The sequence below is a fragment of the Takifugu flavidus genome, chromosome 21 (genome assembly GCF_003711565.1).
Source record: "Takifugu flavidus isolate HTHZ2018 chromosome 21, ASM371156v2, whole genome shotgun sequence".
NCBI classification, from domain to species: Eukaryota; Metazoa; Chordata; class Actinopteri; order Tetraodontiformes; family Tetraodontidae; genus Takifugu; species Takifugu flavidus.
This window is the reverse complement of record NC_079540.1, coordinates 4,260,575-4,277,206: the sequence shown is the minus strand read 5'-3', so window position 1 is coordinate 4,277,206 and position 16,632 is coordinate 4,260,575. Positions and strand designations below refer to the sequence as shown.

The following is a 16,632-nucleotide window of genomic DNA, read 5'->3' as shown; positions in this document are numbered from 1 at the left end:
GCTACTTCCTGGTAGCTCCTGTGCTAACATTAGCTTCAAACGATGCTCCCTCTACAGCTTTGCAGCACTCGTATCCTGTAGTCAACGGGCCGTTTTTAATTCTGCACAATTCTTCCCTTTATGGCGCTGAAAGCAAAGCTGCAAATTCCCGTGCAAACCTTTAACTTTCACTGTAAACTGGTTTTAATTTAGGGACTGGTTTCTCCAAAAGGACGTGAAACAGATGCAGAGGCGTAATGACTTTATTAGACCAGACACCGGTGTCTAGTGAGCTACAGACAGTTCGTGTTGCTCATCACTTTTTCCACCCACTGGGGGATAAGTGATTTGAATTTGAAGTTCTAACTTTGCTTCGGTGTCACTTTTTGTTGACTTCACCCATTAAGTCTTTTGTTTCTTTGGATTCTTTCCCACAGCTCGATGACTGCGCGCTGCAGCTCTCTCACAACGGCACCTATCTGGACTTGGAGTCGTCCCTGGCCGAGCAGAGGGATGAGCTGGAGGGTTTTCAGCAGGACGAAACGGGGTGAGGCTGATTCGGATTTAGATGCTTCGGTGCAGACTAAACACCCCCACTGTTCTCTGCCAAAGCATCGCCAATCATTTCAGGAAAAAAACAAAAAAAACGACTTGCACGCACGGTGTCTCCATTCACGTTGTCTCAAGCTGCTGGATGTGGATTTCTTGGAAGCGGCAAGTTCACGGAAAGTATGAAACAGCCTGAAAAAGCAGGACAGATGCGCCCTCCGTTTGCTCTGCAGCCGCTCTGACCGGGCTCTGCAGCAATAATTGATATTCTGACGTTCCCTTCCAAACCTGCCATCTGTGAAAGAAATGGCGCGATTGGTTTGTCATCCTGTGTTTTCAGCCCCCTGAAGCGCTCAGCAGTCGTGCTGCTGTTGCTTCAGGGTCAGAGGGAGAAATGGAAAATGGAAAATAGCTACTGCAGCTCAGGATTTTACTCCGAGGTGTCAAAACCGCGGCGATCCCTGCACATTTGTCTGTTGGACGCTTTTAATCTACAGGTTGTGGTTAGAACATATTGAACCTTTTAGTTATAACACGCATGCATTTAGTCGTCAGAGCCGAGATAACGACTTTTGGGCTGCTCTCAAAATACCATCATACCCCCCGTGTTTACATCAGCTCGCTACTGCAAATATGCGCGAGATAGCATAATGGTTAGCGCCATGCGTGCGTGTTTTGTCTGCTCTCTGATGGGTATCGGTAGGAAGGGTCCCGTGCAGGTCACGCTTTGTTCCCCTGATTACCTTTGTGACGCTGACCGCCGTTTCGTCCAACTGTAACTTCATCTTGGCTCCCTTTCTCCTCGCAGGTCCCGGGGGAAGAGGCACAGCGTTATTCTACGCACGCAGCTGACTGTTCGCGTGCACGCCTGCATCGGTGAGTGTTGCAGAAGCTGGATCTGAACTGGTGTGCCGATGGGCTTTCATTCCGGTTGTGTTTTTCTGGGGTGGGTTTGGATGTTTGTTTGTTTATGAAAACCTGGGGAAGGTGTGTCTCATCCTGAAGGCAGGTTTAGTTGAGACACCAGACATCTGAGGTCCATTATCCCCTTGTATCTGTTTCAAATATCCATCGTTATATTTCTTGTGGAAGGAATTACAATGAACGCAAGTGATCCCCCTCTTTGACAGGGCTCAAGGTTCCACGAAGGTCCCAGTTTTTAAACCGCTGAAACTAATCTGGAATGGATACAGATGATTCATATCAATTAAAAGTTATGTTTTAGATATATTTAGCCCCCCTCCCCCACAGAGCGTGCCTGCATGGTCACCTCTGTCCATGTCTGTGATAGCATTGCTAATTCTGGACCCAAGGACCGGGGCCTCGGATTGGCCGTGGAGTTGATGAGGTGAAAGGTCACCAGGAAGCAGGGGGAATGTTGTTTAGGAGGGAAAACGTGCCCATGCTTTGTACATACATATCGCAGGTGGCAACAGATACTTAAAGTGTTGGGAATTATCAGCGCTTCAACGGAAGGCGCTACATTTAGCTGCTAATCTAGCTAAGGGTGCTTTGAGCGGTTGACTCTTTTACAGAGCGTTAAAAAAAAAGAAAAATCCACTCCAAGATTGATCAAACATGTCATCTGTGTTGAGCACATCAGCTCGGATGGTCTCTGTCGCCGCGCCATATCCGTCAACCTGTTCACGGAAATCCCCGTAATGTTAGCGTCGCCTTACAAGCTAAATACTTCTGCAGATACATCTGATCGAACTGGGCTATTCTGAGTTACTGCTGAAGTCTTAATAAGCGCTTTGGTAAAACCAGCTTATCGAAACACGACAATTTTCCTTCCACCCGCCTCTGGTGCTTAAACAGCTCTGGAAGGATTGAGTCCCCGCAGCAGCGATGGCGCGGGGGGAAAAAAACACGGCCTCGCTGACAGTTTTGACTGCAGATGCGGATTTTATTCTGCACAGATGCTGGGCAGCGAGCGGACCCCCGACCGGAGTGGCGCGTTGCAATTCTGCTGCATTAAACCGCCGTATAATCAGATAGCGTGACTAAGTAGAGCGATCCGCTCACTTTAGACATCTACTGACCATTCCCCCCCCCTCTAGGGGCGGCTTCAGTGGTTCTCTTCAGATTTCCGCTCATCTGCCCGTTTAACGCTGCGTAATCCCTCAGGGGTCGCGACCTACAAATCGCCTGAGTGCTGATCAGGATGTTAAATGAAAATTCGGTCAGAAACGAAGCAAAGTGTTGCGAAAGCCAAAACAAGTTGCATCCAAGGGAATCAAAGTAATTGCTTGATTGCTGTTGATGAAACAGAGGGAACGGAATTCTTCGCGAGAGATCATCAGCTCCCGGTTTCTAATGACACGGATCAGGATTTGATCTTAAGGTACCAGAGCTTCTTATTTCAGTAGCTGAATATCAGAAACACAAGTCAGACAAAAAAAAAAGAGCTCCCTCGTGCCTTTCTTGGCCCTCATGCAGAGCGGAAAGATCAGATTTTATCCAAACTTGCCAACGTGGGATTAGAGGCTGAGTGTTGCATCAGTGTGTGAGTGAGGGTGCAATAATAAGCAAGCTAATGAGGTTTTCTCCTGGTTGGGAAAGGCAGCAGAGCCGCACGGTTGTGTCAGCAATGCCGAGCGGAGTCCCACATTTGTGTGTTAACGTCAGAGATGCGGGCGATGTGTGTGTGTGTGTGTGGGGGGGGGGGGGGCAGTGGTGTTGTCAGCACAGAAACACTCTTATTGACAAAACTGGCCTTACAGGAAGCTGTTACAGGTGGGAAAAGGCCAATTTCAGTCGTAAAAACGCCACCTAGTGGCCGATTGTGTGCCAAAAAAACCTTAAAGCTTGTTCAGTTAAAATTCAAGAGGTTCGCTGATTAAAGCTGTGCATCAGGCACATCATAATTAACTATTTTTGTCCCTCCCCATGGTCATAGAAGTTGTTAGCTTGCTACCTGCTAGCTCGCCGTGTGCTTGTGAAAATGTTTAATTCAATGCAAGTGGTGTTACGAATGAAAATATTCAGTTTAGTACAAAATATATGAACTGATTCCCGTTTTGAGGCCCATTACACCAAATGAACCCTGCTACGTATAGCGGTGCATGCTACTCCTGCTTAGTTTTCTCATCTGAGCGTTTGCTTCAGCGTTTTCAGAATCCCCAAACTTTTGCTTCCCATGAGCTCTCACATCGAACCCTCCTGATGTGACAGGATGTTGGAGCGATTAGGGGCAGTGGCAGTGATCAAATGTGGGACGGGGTATGCTAGCTGACAGGTGAAGCTGCCTGGAATGAGCGGTGCAGCAGGTGAAAGAGAACAAAAGCATGCTGTAACTTTGGAATTTAGCTCTGGACTTTTCTGTTTCGAGGCTTCTGCACCCCAATTATCGGCCTCTAAGCCCCCCCCCCCCACGGTACTGTGGACTTGTGCTGTTACATAATATGGAACAATGCAACAAATTACAGGCTCTGATTGAGTCAAATAAACCCACAACAGTCCAGAAAACACAAATGAGGTTTCACAGTAACAGTACCAAGAGCTCGTTCTGGAGGATTAATGCAGTCAGCGGGGGTCAGAATAGGTGGTCCCAGCCATAAATGAGCCCCACTTTGGTAATGTGTGTGTGTGTGTGTGAGTGTGTGTGACGGTGAGAGCAATCCGGCCCTGAGACGTCGCAGGAAGGGGCGACTACAGCTGGTTTTAACAGCAGCGGCGTCCCCTCACTGTGGGAGATCAAGTCTGGTAGTGGCGCTTGGTGTGACAGGGAGATAATGGTCATCATCGGGAGTGTGTGAGTGTGTGTGTGTGTGTGTGTGTGTGTGTGTGTGTGTGTGTGGGGGGGTTGTGGTAGTACAAGGACATCTGTGGCTGCAGTTGTAAAAATGCAGACTTATTTTACGGTTTTCTGCTGACATGCTGCCCTCTAAAAGCCGCGCTAGCTGAGGCCAGCGCGCTCTAACTGCTTTCCAATCTGGCGTAGTTTCCCCTTCGTTCCCCATCTGTCGACTTCGCTCCGCGCTGTCCCCGTTTTTCTTTTCCACGCCGCAGTGGAGCGCCCATCCACGTCTCTTTTAGCCCCTGCACGTACTCCTCTCCCTGACCCGCCGGCCTCGCCCTTTAAACCTAAATATACGCAGTGACTCAGTGTTCTCACACACACCTGTGGCTTTTACTCAATAAGTTGTCCCGTACGTTTACACGTGCATGAGTCCACACGAATATTTTCATGCACACACACACACACACACACACACCCTCCTGAATATTTGCAGAGGATCGTTGGCACCGAACCTCCTCTGCCTTCACACAGCTCACATGTGCGCACACGCGCCCGTGTTTACCTAAAATCAGCTGTCACGCTTTCAGGATCCTTTCACTCAACGGAGGAACGATTAAAGAGTCGCCCAAACACCCCCCCGACCCCCAACCCCTCCTGCATCGGGAGCATCGCACCCTCATGAGTCACGGCTCAGTTGCTGCTGTGGATTGATGAAGCGCCGGGGATGAAGGTGCAGAACGGTGCTGTGGGCGGAACATCTGTTCTGCAGCTGCTGCCTCCTTCTAGATTTCATGATACACGTGTTGATGAAGGGAAGCCCAATCAAGCCGAAATAACCGCGCTTCCTAAGCATCGCCTCTGTTTTATGTCACATTATGCAACGGTTTTAAGGTCTTTTCTACTTCCCTGTGTGGGGGAAGGTCCGGGTCAGGCTCTTGGTCGCTGCCGTGCAGCTTCTCCTCGGCCCGGATCGGCCCTCTCGGTGTGTGAGGGGTTTGTGTTTTCCGTGGATGTGGCAGGGTTTTCCCTGGGCTCTGTTTACACCGACGAATGAGTAGCCCAACTACTGCGCTGCGGTGAAGCAGCTGCTGTTTGGGGTTTTTCTGCAAGCGCTTGTGGAACTAAAGTCGAAAAAAAGAATCCACCATTATCGATGCCTGCGTCTGAGCCCCTTCAGTAAGTGTCTCCTCAGACCTCCGAAGGGCCTGTTTTAATCATTTTTTTTAAACCTATTACGTAACGCAATAGAACACGAACACACACTTGATGGTGGAATCTGCTGCCTTAGCGCTTTTTTTAAGGGGATGTGTGTTGAAGGACGAGGCGAAGGGTGTTTGCGCGGAAAATTGGAAATGACTTCAGGAAGAACAATAGGAGGAGAAGAACAATAGGAGGATGAAAAGGCACCTGTCAGGCGACTGGCGAGCAGCTTGTCAGGCTGAATCACAGCGTTGTGGTCAGGTTTTACACACACCGGCTATTTTTACCACAACCAGCTTTTATTTTGAAATGCTCCACTTCAAAAACTGTCTCTGACTCTCACGCCTGGATTTTGTTTTTCATCCCATCCTCTTCTACGTGTCCAGTAATCTATAGGTCCAGCGTAAAGCGTTGATTTCTGCAGATTTGTGCTCGAGGTGGGATTTTCAGGAATACAGTGATGGGTTGGGGGGGGGTCAGACCTTGAATAAGGAGCAACAGCAGGAATATATTATTTTCTCTAGAATTCCATCCATGCAGGATGCCGGTGTTACGTTATAAACACTTTAAAGGAGCGCTGCGTGGTCTCGGGGACGTGGAATCGACCCTGCCGTCCCATCCAGCCGCCTTCATGTGTCATCCTGTCCGCTGTATCAGGGTCACCCACGGAAACAAGCTCCCGCACACACGAAGGCGAGGGAGGAGTGTAATAACAGGCAAGCGTGGTATGAGTCACAGCGAGGTTTCTCTCCGATAATCCACTCAGAGAGCTGCGCACGTCCTCCACTGTCCTGCACACTCGGCCTTTTTTACTCGGGCCACGTTTGTGAGCATTTATGTTTCCCTTTCGGCCCACCTGGCGCACGTTTGATGAGAAGCGGAGCAACATTAGGTAATAACTGAGAAAGGGTCTCCACAAGCGCCCTCCTCTTCTGGCTGCGCCCGCGCGTGAAAGCGGGTCGCACAAACGCATGGGCCTGTGGAGAAATCACACTCCTGTCTGTGTGTGTGTGTGTGTTTTATGTGCGAGTGACTGCAACTTTCCTTTTAGAGGACATCTGTTTCTGAGCTTGTTTCACAGCCAGCCTCTTTCAAGGTTACAGCGCGGAGGTTTAACTGTGGATTTATGGCGCACATAAAAAGTTTGTTTTCATTTGTTGCCCCCCCACGAGTGTTTCCATCCACATTAGCCGTGCACTCAGACCTCTGTTGTCAGTCTCCGTGTGACACGTGTGTGAGGATATTTGTGTCATAATTGCGTCTGCCTGTGGGACCATATGTTGGACCTCCGTCCGCCCGACTCCCTCCGGCTGTCAGGCGCAGACTTGGCCTGCTGGGCCGCCGCCGCCGTCCTCATCTTCAGGCGCGCTGAAGGCCAAGACTAACAGGCGAAAAATAGACTGTTACAGAAAAAAAGACTTGTCCTCCGCTGTCTGATTTTTCCCTTTTTTTCCTTCGCTTGACATGAGAATCGGATCTGGAAGGAAAATAAATCAGCTTCACATCTGTCATGGCAACCAACTTAACGGTTGGATCCATCCCACCAGTCACACCACCGCAGGGATAAAACACCTTGATTTCCACGCAAACTGAGCAATAGGTATAAATGTGATTTTTAGTTTTGACCCAGTCAGACCTCACGAGTGTCCCGCTTGATTTTTCCGGTGCGCTTTACAAGGAAGCCTTTACTTTCCTAAAACCTACTTCTGCGCAGCTTTTTTAAGCAAACACAGCTAAGTTTTTCCCCTCTTATAGCTCAGCTTTTGGTTCGGGGGTGGAAAAAGAGCGGCGGCACATTTTCCCCTCCAAACTTGTTGTTTTGAGCGTCTCTAAATCAACCCCAACCCTGTTTTGTTGCTGCGTTGCTTCTTTTGCGTCATCGGCTGCGACGGCGCTCCTCTGCGGTCCCATCGGTGCGCGCTCGGTGTTTACATGATTCCTAGTCGAAGGGCTTACGGAGATCCGTCCAATCCAAAATACAGGATGAGGGTGGTCAGGACGGGATGTGAATGTCTGCATGATGGAGAAGCAAAAACAAATACGTGTTCAATTGCAGTGGAAACGCTGGTGCGCTGCAGAGGCCTGCACAAAGCTTTAAACCAGTATCCCAGCTCGCATCAGTGTGCAGATACCAGCTCTGCTATATTTAGCACGCTACCAGCACACATACAGAAAGACTTCCTGGGATTAAATCAAGCTCTCCAGCGTGACATCAAACCTCATGCGTCTCTCATTTCTTTATTTTAGATCCCGCTGAAGACCTAGTTTGAAAGCCAACTGACTGATTGGTCGGGACAGCCGCGGGGAGGCTTTTTTAGAGTGGGCGCAATGAAATCCTCCCGAAACACGAGTCAGCGGTTTTAACCGGGCTTAAATGCGGGACCACCAGCTGCGACCCGCCCCTCTCCGGTTGTCCTGATCCACGCGCAGCCGTAGCATCCTGAAAAATATTACCCCGCGCTGACCTTGGGGCAGGATTTTCTGTAAATATTTCCTGGCCCGCCATGGATGCGTCACACCGAAATGATTCCTGCCAGTTAAAGCAGCGGCCTTTTCTCTGTTTATTTAGATTAATTCCTAACAGCCGTGGTTGAAGATGCCTGAAATAAAAATGCCTCTTTTTTTTATTTCCCCGATGGGTAGAGCAAACTATATTGCAATTTATTTAGCAGTAAATCTCCACAAGGGCAGAACAGTTTTATTGCCTCACAGATTTTTATGATTCTTTTGATTCTTTTTTTTATTTAATTTTTTCTCCCTCGCCTGCAGAACATCACACCGCAGTTCCTCTAAGCGGCTCTCCTCTGAGAAACATCTGCTGAGCTGGCCGCCGACTGTAAAGCCTCAGGATCAAGTATAGAAGGAATATATTGTCACTGTGTCTTTGCCAAGGCCAACAAAGCCAAATTAGACCCCAGCCTCGGTCATTTTGGGTTTGATGCGGTGCAGGAGTGCAAAAATGTGATTTTGAGTGTAACTGCTGTGGATTAAGCCCGAGCTGGCCTGCGTGCTTTTCTGTTGGGAGGTGTAGATGTAGATGGTGCAGTAAATGTTGGGGGATTAGTAAAAGCTGAAGGGTCACAGCACTAATCTCATTATGGCGGGAGGGGGAAGCCGGTATCTGACCACTCCCGAGCGACTCAGCAGACAGCCGCGGCACTAAGGGAATCCCTGTTCCACTCCCACGCTTTGGTCCACACGTGCGCTAATGTACGCAGGCACGATTTCCTCCACCTTCAGTAAATCGGAGCCCAGAGGGCTGAGGGTCAGAGCAGAGCAGAGTGCACACGAGGTCACGGTGAAGCAGTGTGGACGAGAACTGCCCCGTTCGTCAAAAGAAACCAGTAAAACTCCGGGCAAACCTATAAATGACGCCGTCTCATCCCTGTAACGGGGGCCTGAGAGCACGCGCGTGCCGCGGTGACGCATCTCCGCGCCTTATTTTTGTCAGTTTTAAACGCTGCACAGAAACAGCGGTTTTCCCCGAGGTCAAAGGGTGAAGGATATTTGTCCGAATGGTTTCCAGCCTGGTTTCAGAGTCACTCCGGACATGAACCCGGAGCCCCGGCGCCAATGGGAAAATGACCCATTTGATTATTAGCATGTCAAACTGGGTTTACTCTGCAGAGAACGGCTAATGATGTTGACAGGGCCAACTGGGCGATCACAGCACACCGCCAGCCCGAACTATATCCAAATGTTGGTTTAGTGGCATCATCAATTACATCTACAAGTGAATATTTCAAGCATGAAAACATAAATGAATGTTTCTAGCATTTCCTTCCTCATGTTATAAAAGAATCAGTGTTTTCTGAGCACTGAATCTTGTTTCCTTTTATTTGTCAGGTCATTATTGTGGTTCTAAAGCTTTTCAAGTAGATTTTAAACAATAAAGCAGAAGATTAAAAAAGAAAACCAAAGCAAAATGAATCCAAGACTGAAATATCACGCTGTTAACTTGTTGGAACCAGTTGAAATTAGGTCTAAGCCCTACTTTTTTCACACTTCACACCAGAATGAAGTAATTCATATTTCAGGCTTATCACCACCGCTGACATGATTCTGATGGAGAGCAGACGCTTTGCTAAAGGTTACTCTGACAGCTTCACTCACGAGCTGATGAAGGACACGGATACGAACACATGACCGAGGAAGGCGTAGCGTTCTGCTCTCAGTAGCCACTTGACTTCCAGGGAAACCTTGAAATTACCTCTTTAAGTCATTATTCCATGTATGCCGATGCAGAATTACTGTTTTACTAATCTGTCAGTATATCCATGAATCACCAGGGCTTTTCTGCTCAGTTTCCATTCTTCTCATGACTGACATACGTCTTTCCATCACAGCAGGTCTGTGATTTTTTTCACCTGTGTGTGGAACGATAATGACTTTGACCCTTGGGTTAGCCTTGTCTAGGTTAGTGGTGCTCCAGACAGCAAGCCTTCGACCTCCTAGCGCATAACCCCCCCCCGGGATTATAACCCAAAATCTGGATTTACACACGCTGGTTTCCCAAACCCCCTGCTGATACGCAACTGCTCCCATCGTGGCCACCGAGAGCCTAAAAGTGCTTCATAATCTCAAAGAGGAGCCCAATAAAGGTCTTATGGAAAGTTACAGAATCCAGGATGTCGTTAATACAGTTGTCTGGTGCAACCATTGCTGTGAATATTATGCAGAAATCAAATGCTATGACATTTAGCACATTATTACTCTTAGATATCAAGGTTCTGGGATTAGTTTGCCTGGCGACGGTGAGCACTCTATGTTTAAACCGTGTAATATCATACCAGCGTGGTGATGAACTCCCTCTGCCTGTGGACAGAAATGATGATGTTGAATATCATAGTGGTGGCACAGGAACTCGTGGGTACTTTCGGTGTCGTGACCTGAATACCTCACCACTGGCGTCCGTGCCAGCGGCTCATTAACATTCCAAAACAGCTCTAATCACTGCTACAACGTGTGCCGCTGCGCTGCGTTGACGACGCACGTGTTGCGGCGCGGCGAAGCGCCCCAGGTGACTGGAGGACAGGGGTGATTGGTGTTTTTGGTGGTTCTGCCATGGATCAGGTGATTATTGGGAGGATAAACGGTTAAAGCCGTTTAGTTGGAAAAGTTTTCTGTGAATGAAAGCTGACAAAATGAAATATTCTTTCCCTCCAGAGAGGCTGTATAACTGCAACGGACGGGATTTGAGGAGGGCGCTGTTCTCTCTGAAGCAAATCTTTCAGGTAGCATACGTCACCACACGAGTGCCAGTTCTAAACCTTTTTAAAAAATGTTATTTCTATTATTTTTGTCCATTATCGTGGCGTGTGCGTCGGCTCTCCGTTAATCCTGCACATTACTGACACCATGTGATGTGAAAAGAAAATGCAGTTTCTGTAGTTTTCTGACGTCCTCTCCAGCGGGCGTTGGGTTAATCAGATCCCTGCTTTCGCCTCAGGACGACAAAGACCTGGTTCACGAGTTTGTGATCGCCGAGGGTTTGACGTGCCTCATCAAGGTGGGGGCAGAAGCCGACCAGAACTACCAGAACTACATCTTGAGAGGTACAGTCTCGCAGACACTGGTTTCCCCCGTTGCCCATGGTGCATTGTGCACAGAAAATGGTGAAATATGAGCTGGTTTCGCAGTGAAAACTCTGACATGTAGCAACAGGCGACAGCCGGACTCACGTTGTTGCTGATGTGACTTTGCTTTAAATAACTCAAAAAGGTGATGGTGTAAATAATGAGCTCTGTGACAGATCCTGCTGAGAAGGAAACACACATTTTGGGTCATTTATCAGTGTTCTGTCGCACCGACCCGAAGCATAAGGCCAATATTATGCAGCAGCAGCTGCGAATGTTGTACGACCGTTTTATTTATTTCAGCTGTCTGACTGTATTTTTTTGTTGTTTTCCATCCCTGTCCCTCAGCGCTGGGGCAGATCATGCTGTACGTCGATGGCATGAACGGCGTCATCAGGCACGATGAGACAATACAGTGGCTATACACGCTTGTCGGATCGAAGGTAGGGTTCAAAATTTTAAAAAAAGCTCTGGCCAAAGCTCGCCAGCCATTGTTTAGTAAGCCTTATTTTTAGATTTTATGCCCAGAAACATAAACAAACACTTGTGCTGGTGACTGTCGTCTGTGTGCTGACCAGCGAGTGGTGACTTTCAATGGTTTTGTGGTTTCTTTTTAAGGCTCCCTGCGTTTGTTTGTTTTCTTAAATTCTATTTCTTGTTTCCCAGTTTTAATATGTCCCCGCTTTAAATACGCTCCTCATATAACGAAGGGTTACCTAACTCCGACTGCTGTGCAGGAATGTGACAGCATGTGTGTGTATGCGTATTCTTTGTTATTATTGTTGGAGTTTTGTAACAGATTTCCCCTCCTGTCAGTTTCGCCTGGTGGTGAAAACAGCTCTGAAGCTCCTGCTGGTGTTTGTGGAGTACTCCGAGTCTAACGCCCCGCTGCTGATCGAGGCCATCACCTCCGTGGACACCAAAAGAGGTACTTAAACACACAGCAGCTATGGTATTTTATGCACAGACAGACTGAATGATTGCTTTGTTTGTGTATTGTCCAGGCTGTAAGTCGTGGTCCAACGCCATGGAGATCCTGCATGAGAAGGATGGTGTGGACACAGAGCTGCTGGTCTACGCCATGACCCTTATTAATAAGGTATGCTAATCACCTGTGCTAGACATTGATCCAGGTTTTATTTTATCTGTTTAATTTCCCTTTTTCTCTTTTTCAGACTCTTGCAGCACTGCCGGACCAGGATTCTTTCTATGATATGGTGGACGGCCTGGAGGAACAGGGCATGGAGACGGTGTCCCAGAGGCATCTGGGGCGAAAGGGCACTGATCTGGATTTGGTCGAGCAGCTCAACATTTATGAGGTGTGATCGTGAATGAAGATTTGTGCTGTCATTTGGGGTGCAAGGGCAGAAATATGCAACAAATTTAAAAAATGACAACCTATTTTGGCCCATAAAAAACTGCATTCATTAGCTTCTTGCATTAGCATGTCAGCTTCTGAATGCTGGCATAATCGAGCCATTTCTGGAAGTTGTGGGAAATTCAGAGTTGTGAACAATCGCCCTCTTCCCCAGTTGACGCTCCAGCATGAAGACGGAGATGACGACACCCAGCCTCCACCGACCGGACGCAGGGATCGCCGGAGGGTCAGTCTGGAGGGCGGCAACAAAAAGCGGGGTTTAGAGAGGAGGCGGAGCCGCCGGGCCTCCCTGGGGCGATCGGGTCACGCCTCTCCCTGCAGCCCGGCATCGCCCAGAGCTGGCTTCAGGCCTTTCAGCGGAAAAGCCGAGGATGCGAGTGAGAGGTGAGAGGAAGAGGAGGGCGTCGGGAAAACGTGCCATTTCCGATCGAGGGGTGGGCTGGGGGTGTTTCTACAGGTGTAAAAACTGAAAGTGCCGTGAAACCTTCATCAATTTTGGGAAGTGAGCTCAGTAATCGACCTTCTGACTGTCTTGTCCCACCACTTTCTGCTGCAGAGCTCTGTCAGGTCTCCTCCCACCCATGTAAGTCCAATGGTCTCTGAGCAAAAGGTCACCTGCCCGCACCGCTCCTCACCTGTGACCGTCACTAAAATAAATAAAAACAACCTTGGCAGGCTCCCAAAACCAGGCTAATACAAATGCAAGGGGCTTACGTCTGTGCTCGCTCCCTTCACGCGCGTCAATCCTTCGTGGCTTGATCCCGTCTGCGTCTAGCACGACTAAAAAAAACAACCTGTTCTTTTTTTCCCCTCGATTTTCACGCCGTTCTTGTTGTCTTCTGTGGATGTTGCGTCATTTATCGCTCTGTCATTAATTCTTCCACACATCCATCCATCCCCCCCCTCCACCCACCACCTCTACAGAGAAGAGGAGTGTGAGAGTGGGTTAAAGGAGGAGGAGAAGGAGGCGAAGGACGAGGAGACTCCAGTGACAGAGTCTGACTCGGACGAGCAGGAGGGGGCAGTGTCTCAGAGAACCACCCCCAGGTATTTTAGGACATGTTGGTCAGGTGACATATCAAATGCTATCCTGTAGTGTAAGACGTTTTATACCTTTTATGTCTGCACACCAGCTGTACTGTTATGTTTAAAAAGCTACATTTAAAGTGTTTTTTTTTAATTTTCTGGGAATAAAAAAAATTGATCAGACAATTAGGAACACCCGCCGAGAACTGATTAACAAAAAGCCGCTTATAAACAATATATGTGACTTTTCTGTCAGCAATATAAAGTTGGAATTTTAGGTTCTCAGAGTTGCCATGAGGAAATCTGAAGTTAGAAGTCATCTCTTAGGTGAACTCCAAACTCTGGTTGGAAAACCAGTGAGAGTTCTTTTATTTAGAGGGAGCTCCAGCCCCTTAAAAACATTACTGCGGGGGTTCTGTGGGTCCACTGATGTTGCCCCCCCCCCCCCAACATTGCTTCATTCATTCTGGACTCATTCCTGTGTTTCCAGCCCAGCCAGACATCCTCCATCCGTAGTTCACCAAACAACCTTCCCGTCCATCACCATCACCTCCAGAAAAGAGAACACAGTAGAGGAACGGAGGAGCTGGACCGACCCCGCGCCAGCGCCCGCTCCCGCTCCCGCTCCCCCTCCCTCCCCTCCCTCTCCACCTACCTCCTCTGAACCCGCCCTGTCCCCGCTCAGTCCCCCCTCCCAGCCTTCCCTCCTGGCCTCTTTGCTTGCCAGGAAGCGGTCTGTCGTCACCGTCCCGGCTTCCAAAGAGACCAGCCCGCCGACGCGGGGCAGCACCCTTCCCTCCCCCGACCGCCTGCCCTACCTGCCCCACTCTCCGTTCCACCTCTTCTCCTATGATCTTGATGATGAACCATCACCCCCAGCTTCAGCTCGACCCACAGAGGAGTCTCCAAGAACGACATCTCCCAGGTCAGACAGGACACCGTTCAAGACGCTTCCGACCTTTTCGCTTTCCACTCTTCCGACTTGGATCTCCTTCTGCACCCCCTCCACATCCTTTGAATCCGCCTACAATCCCTTGTTCCTTCACATCTCTTACTCACTCACTTTCTTTCCTCCTGCCTGTACGGTGGCCGTCGTCACGGATGTCTTCTTCACTCTTTTCCTGCTCCAGAGGTGTAACAACACAGATGTTTGTGATGTCACACCCTTCAAACTAAACGCATCGAATTAAAACTGCAGCAATGTTATATTATTAAATATTGTTAATGTGTTAATAAATTACACAGGCAGCTACTTATTCCACATCCATTGCATGAATTATTTGCACATCAAAAGCAAACCCTCATCACGTTATATCATGAAAGATATCTTCTTTCAGCTGTGGATTGTGAAATATAAAGTGTTTTTTTGTGTGTCATTCCACCTCTGGTCAGTTCTTGTGAGATTGCCTCCATCCTGATTTCTCATCTTCTCTTTTTTTCTGGATGTTACTGAAGTTATAATGTTATTTTCACTTTCAGAATAACATTAATGTTTTATGGAATAAGAGAACTCTGGCAGTTGCTAACCAGGGTCCGGTGTTGCACCAGCAGGTCTTCCTCTTATGCAACCAGGTGTCACTTTCATTTTGGCCCCCGGTGTCATGGCAGCCGTGCGCCGTAGGCGTCGTGTCACTCTCTCACCTGTTTTCTTTTTTCACCCTCTCTCTCACCCAGGAATGGAAGCGCCATCTCCTCCACCAGTCCCTCCACCAGCTCCAGGTGAGCCAACACCTGTTTGCACTGCACGGCGAGCACCTGTTCTGTGCAGCCGCATCAATAAACACGCGCACGGATGTGACGCGTGAGCAGCATTCGGCGCCAACACAGTTCTCGGTCCTGATTCTGAAGGATGCCGATCGCGTCTCGATCAAACCGACATCTCGGTCCTGTCCTTTCAGGCCCGCTCTGGGAGGCCTCCTGTCGTCCTCGTACCGCCAACATCAGGAATCCCTGGCGGCCGAGCGACAGCGCCGCCGTGTGGAAAGAGAGGAGCGGCTGCAGAGGATAGAGAGAGAGGAGAGGAACAAGCACAGGTGTGGACTTAGTTTTTTGGGGAGGCCGTTTGAGGTGGAAGAGCTGCATGAAATGAAAAAAATGCCATTTCAGCAGTTTGTTGTGGTAGAAAAATAGAATTTCCACAAATTGAAACAGGAGAGGAAAACTATATAAAGAAGGAAAAAGTAGCTTCATGTCCACATGATTGTGTTTTTAAGTCTCTATTTGTGTGTCACCCGCAGTCGGGACTTTGCGGACAAAATGGAGGAGGTCAGACTCGCGCGGGAGGAGAGGTAAGTGTGCACGCTCACCCTTAAGCTGAGTCCTTGGGGAAAATTGGTTGCAAGGTCGTTGTTATCAGGTTCAAAGAGGTGCCAAAAGCAGCGGGATGCCTATTTTCTCCTTCTCTCTCAAGGAGATCATTCTGCTGCCATAACCTTCCAAAGGCTGTTTTGGCTGCGGTTTGAGAGATTCAGACTCAGTGATTTCAAAACCGATGTGCACACATGGAATTACTATTCATCTGTGTTTAAATAACCACATGGGGGTAAAAAATGTATGTCTGGACGTGCTGAGGACATGCTCCAGCCAGCTATGGTAGCACTGGTGTGTGAAAGCAAAAGCCAGTGTAGAAACTCCTTCCTCATGCTATTTTTTGGCAGTTAATGGATCTGCCTGCTTTTTTTCCCCCTTTGACATCTGTATATACATAAAGAAATACCACAATAAGCGCATACGAAGGAGAGATGCTGTGACAAATTCGGCCACAGGGGAGTTAGCAATAGCATTATTTTTGGACGTTTCCTCGATTCTTGACACTTAATCCAAGGAAAGTTCCATGCTTGAGTTCAGGTTCAATCCTCTATCTTGCCTTAATGTGGAGCCAAAGTTTTCTTGTAACATTTCCCATGGTGCTTTCGAGTGCCCACCCATCCTGGCAGAATGAGGATTATTTGTCTATTGAATGTCCATTTAAAAACCCATCTTTTTCTTGCCTGTGATATCGACTATATAACAATCTTAAAATATAACACTTCCATCAAGTGTTGATACCCTTTTTCCTGAATTAGGATAATAATTCAATAATAATAATAATAATAATAATTTAGTTCCTGTTTAATTAGACCCTCCTTGTGGCGCATCCTTTCCCAGGTTAATATAATACGGGCCTTGTTCACATCTCTCAC

General features: G+C 48.3%; 1 protein-coding gene across 1 annotated transcript in view; it reads left to right on the top strand.

Moving 5' to 3' along the window:
- Window positions 1–16,632, top strand: part of fhod3a (formin homology 2 domain containing 3a) — a 30,565-nt gene that overhangs the window by 3,978 nt on the left and 9,955 nt on the right. Inside the window, 15 exon segments of the mRNA XM_057020676.1 lie at window positions 417–526; window positions 1,337–1,404; window positions 10,637–10,704; window positions 10,920–11,025; window positions 11,395–11,489; window positions 11,863–11,974; window positions 12,051–12,145; window positions 12,222–12,365; window positions 12,579–12,808; window positions 12,981–13,007; window positions 13,349–13,471; window positions 13,941–14,375; window positions 15,125–15,169; window positions 15,349–15,483; window positions 15,688–15,738. Of these exon segments, the coding sequence (XP_056876656.1) occupies window positions 417–526; window positions 1,337–1,404; window positions 10,637–10,704; window positions 10,920–11,025; window positions 11,395–11,489; window positions 11,863–11,974; window positions 12,051–12,145; window positions 12,222–12,365; window positions 12,579–12,808; window positions 12,981–13,007; window positions 13,349–13,471; window positions 13,941–14,375; window positions 15,125–15,169; window positions 15,349–15,483; window positions 15,688–15,738 (1,844 nt within the window).